The 3,650-nt window shown below is 37.2% G+C and overlaps 1 protein-coding gene across 1 annotated transcript in view; it reads right to left on the bottom strand.

The window, feature by feature from the left end:
- Positions 1–403: 403 nt before the first annotated feature.
- Positions 404–3,650, bottom strand: part of LOC105307670 (olfactory receptor-like protein OLF4) — a 6,191-nt gene continuing 2,944 nt past the window's right edge. The window contains exon 2 of the mRNA XM_011383229.1: positions 404–1,156. Within this exon, the coding sequence (XP_011381531.1) occupies positions 404–1,156 (753 nt within the window). The remainder of the gene's footprint in view (positions 1,157–3,650) is intronic.

Below are 3,650 nucleotides of genomic sequence, written 5' to 3'. Positions count from 1 at the left end.
TAGATGGCCTGAGTTGCCAAGTGTAGTATTTTTTCCATATGAGTAATAAACTCATGATTATTCTTTCAGGAAAAATAGCTTAAATTATTTGCCATGATATATGTCACTTGAGAATGAATTCCTTTTAAGAAATCCATGTTGCCCCATGTAAGATATGGAAATTGCCAAGCATTTCAGATCCAAGTTTGGGAAAAACTTGGAGAACATATGAAAATGGACAAAGGAAAGCATTATCTATATGTCATATAGAACAGAAGCTTAATGAAGTACACTACTTAAATTAAATAGAGAAGTTGAATTCGAAGAAAAGGGAATTCTAGGAAATAAACAGAAATGCTAGTTCTACTTCTACGATCTCTTGAAAAAATAGCAACTTCAGGTTCTGAGAATTTGAGTCCTCCAATCATGGGCGTTTCTGCACCCCCAAGACAATTGTCTCTTGTACAGCTGCCATCCCAATAAATCTTTTCAGGGCTCTCTTTATGTCTTTGTTCCTGAGACTGTAGATGAAGGGGTTCAGCATGGGTGTGACCACAGTGTACATCACTGAGGCTACTGCACTTGAGTGAGAGCTGTGGGTAGCAGCAGAGCTGAGGTACACTCCTAGACCTGTACAATAAAATAAGGAGACAACAGAGAGGTGAGACACACAGGTAGAAAATACTTTATACTTTCCCTGAGCCGATGACATTCCACGTATGCAGGACACTATCTTAGAGTAAGAGTAAAGGATACCAGCCAGGGCACAGCTAGCCAGCAGCACGGTTACAAAATACAACAGCATGTTATTAAAAAAGGTGTCAGAACAGGCAAGTTGGACCATCTGTTTGAGTTCACAGAAAAAGTGGGGAATTTCTAAGTCTATACAGGACAGCCTCAATACCATTAAGGTTTCTAACAAGGAATTCAGGGAAGCTAAGATCCAGGACACCAGAACCAGCATCCCACAGAGCCAGGGGTTCATGATGACCGTGTAGTGCAGGGGGTGACAGATGGCCACAAACCGGTCATAGGCCATCACGGTTAAGATAAAGTTATCCAATCCTACAAAAAATACATAAAAATACATCTGGGAGATGCAGCCTTCATAAGTTATGACTTTGCTCTTTGTCTGGATGTTCACCAGCATCTTTGGGACAGTGGTGGAGGTAAAGTCCTCATTGCATAAATATTAATGTGCTCTGACTATGACACCTTTGTGGCATTAAGATAGATAATGAAATTCATTATGAAAATTAGGGTCACAATTGTACTTAATTTTTGTGTTTATATTTCTATATTCTTTCATTTTATGTTAATTAAAACATTAATTCTTTTTTATTTCTATCCTCTCCAACTTTCTTTCAAGTTTCCTTTTAACATAAAATATGGAATCATAAATGTGTGTGTACATATGTGTGTGTGTGCTTATTTGAAAGGAAAATGTATACATAGACAAATAGTCATAACCATTACCCTTGAATATTTTCTTAAACTAAAAATGTATTTCCACATATTTCATTTATTCCTCAGAAAGTCCATATGAAGTTATGTTTAGTATCACAAATTATTTTCAGAAATAAGGAATTTGAGGCTCAGGAGATTGTATTTTTAACAATTACATAACGAAGCAGTTACATCTTATAGATACTGTCTTAAATTATACACTAATGGAATCATGCAGCATGTGCTCCTTTAATTAATCAAATTTGAACTTTAAATGTGCAGTTTGTGTACAATTGTTTTTTAATAGTTTAGTTAAATGGAAAAAATTTAATACAACATGGCTCAGGATAGGACCTAGAGCATAGGTAGTTGATTCTCATTTAATGGAGTAGGAGAGTTCTAACTGGGAAGAAAGCCAAGTGTCATATGTGAATTTAGGAACAGTGGAATTAAGTTTAAGTAATTAATGCGATAAATTCATTTTTTTTAAATAAATAGATTAACTTAGATATAGAAATGTAGTAAATTGACCATAAATTGGTGCAAGACAGAAGAAAACTACAAAAACACACATCATGGATGAGCCTTGGAACACAATGGAAAGACTGACAGCTGGCTGCAGACTCATGAGGAGCCTAGCAGAGATCAGAAACACTCCCAGCATATAATCTGATGTGATAATAAAGGTATTATGGTGTCTCATTTGACATAGGATGGCTTATTATGCAGCAATAGCTAACACAATCATCAAAGCAAACAGAACCGAAGGCAGTTATAATAATCTGCTGTTTTTTATTTTTGGTTTATGACTCCATATTTGAAGTGAGCATTCATAATAATTCTGCTGTTCAAGTTTATTTCAGATAACTATATGAACAAGTGACTATGCTGAGGTTCCCTTCTGGGTAACTAGGAGAGGTTGGAGGGACATGCGTATTTGTGCAGAAAAACTGGTGAGTCTGAATCACATGACTGGGCAAAATATTAACCTCTCTTGTGAGTCATCCTCTGATCATGAAAATGGAAGAGATTCCTGAGCAGGATGGAGACATGAAATGGATAATATTGACATTGTTTATTCATTGTCCTTTAGTATTTATGACAAATATTAGAAAAGGAGAGTTATTTTCTAGAACAATGGAGTCATATTTGTAGGTAGCATTAATTTACAAGAAGACACAGAAAGATAATTTAGTAATAAAACAAAACCCATTGACCCATTCTTCACTTCAATAAATCAACATCTTCACTCATGGACAGAATCTTTCATACTTTAATAGTTGTATAGCATGAAAAAGAAATAATTTGGATAGTAATAAAATGAATGATTTGAAATTTTAGTTCTCATATATAAAGGTCATTTCTGACTACAACCATATTAGGTTAATCTATTTACTCAAATTTGTCTTTCCATGTCGACGCCACTGGAATAAATGTGTTTGATGGCCATTTTTTTCTAGTGGCTATGGTACGCATTGTGGACACCAAGCTGATAACAATAAAATCAGGAAACCAGGTATAAAACACGGTCGCGTGTTTATAGTGTAAATGCCTGACATTAAGCTTTTTGATTGTAGTGTACGTGACTGAAGTTAAGCTTTTGATTTCAAGGCATCCATTTGAAAGACAACCATGTCAAGTAAACATTGCTAGCTGTATGAGAAACAATTAGATAAGCACCCAGGTTGCCCCCACCAATGAAGTCCCCTTTTTAGAAATGAAGTCCCCTCAGTAGACTAGATAACTGGCCTCGTGAGTGACCCTGCTATTCCCTTTCCATGCCCTAATTTTATTACTGGGTTTTAAAATTCTCCAAGAACAAGTGAACCCGTGAAACCCTAGGCACCCTGCTCATAGACTGCAATAAAGACAGAGTCACTAGGCTCTCTCTTTCTTCCCCTCCCTCTCTCCTTCTTCCCCTCCTTCTCTCCTTCTTCCCACATCTCCCTGCATAGATGTGCCAAGTGTCTTCCGGGAATTGTGTGTAACAAGACTGTTTTTTAAAGTGCTCTGATGGTTGTTGCTGAGGTGTGTCTTGTAATCATGAGAACCAAAAGGCTGGTTCATCCTCAGCACAGGCTCAGGTCAGAAAAATGTCTATAAGGGCTGCAGCAAGTAGTGTGGGTCCAGACGTGTGCCCTGATGTATGCCCTGGGTCCAGGCATGTGCCCCAGGCATTCGTAGCCGACAGCTTCACTACCAACAGGCTGAGACTTAAATAGAAC

Source organism: Pteropus vampyrus, unplaced genomic scaffold, assembly GCF_000151845.1.
Source record: "Pteropus vampyrus isolate Shadow unplaced genomic scaffold, Pvam_2.0 Scaffold507, whole genome shotgun sequence".
Lineage (NCBI taxonomy): Eukaryota > Metazoa > Chordata > Mammalia > Chiroptera > Pteropodidae > Pteropus > Pteropus vampyrus.
This window is presented reverse-complemented; position numbering and strand designations above follow the sequence as displayed.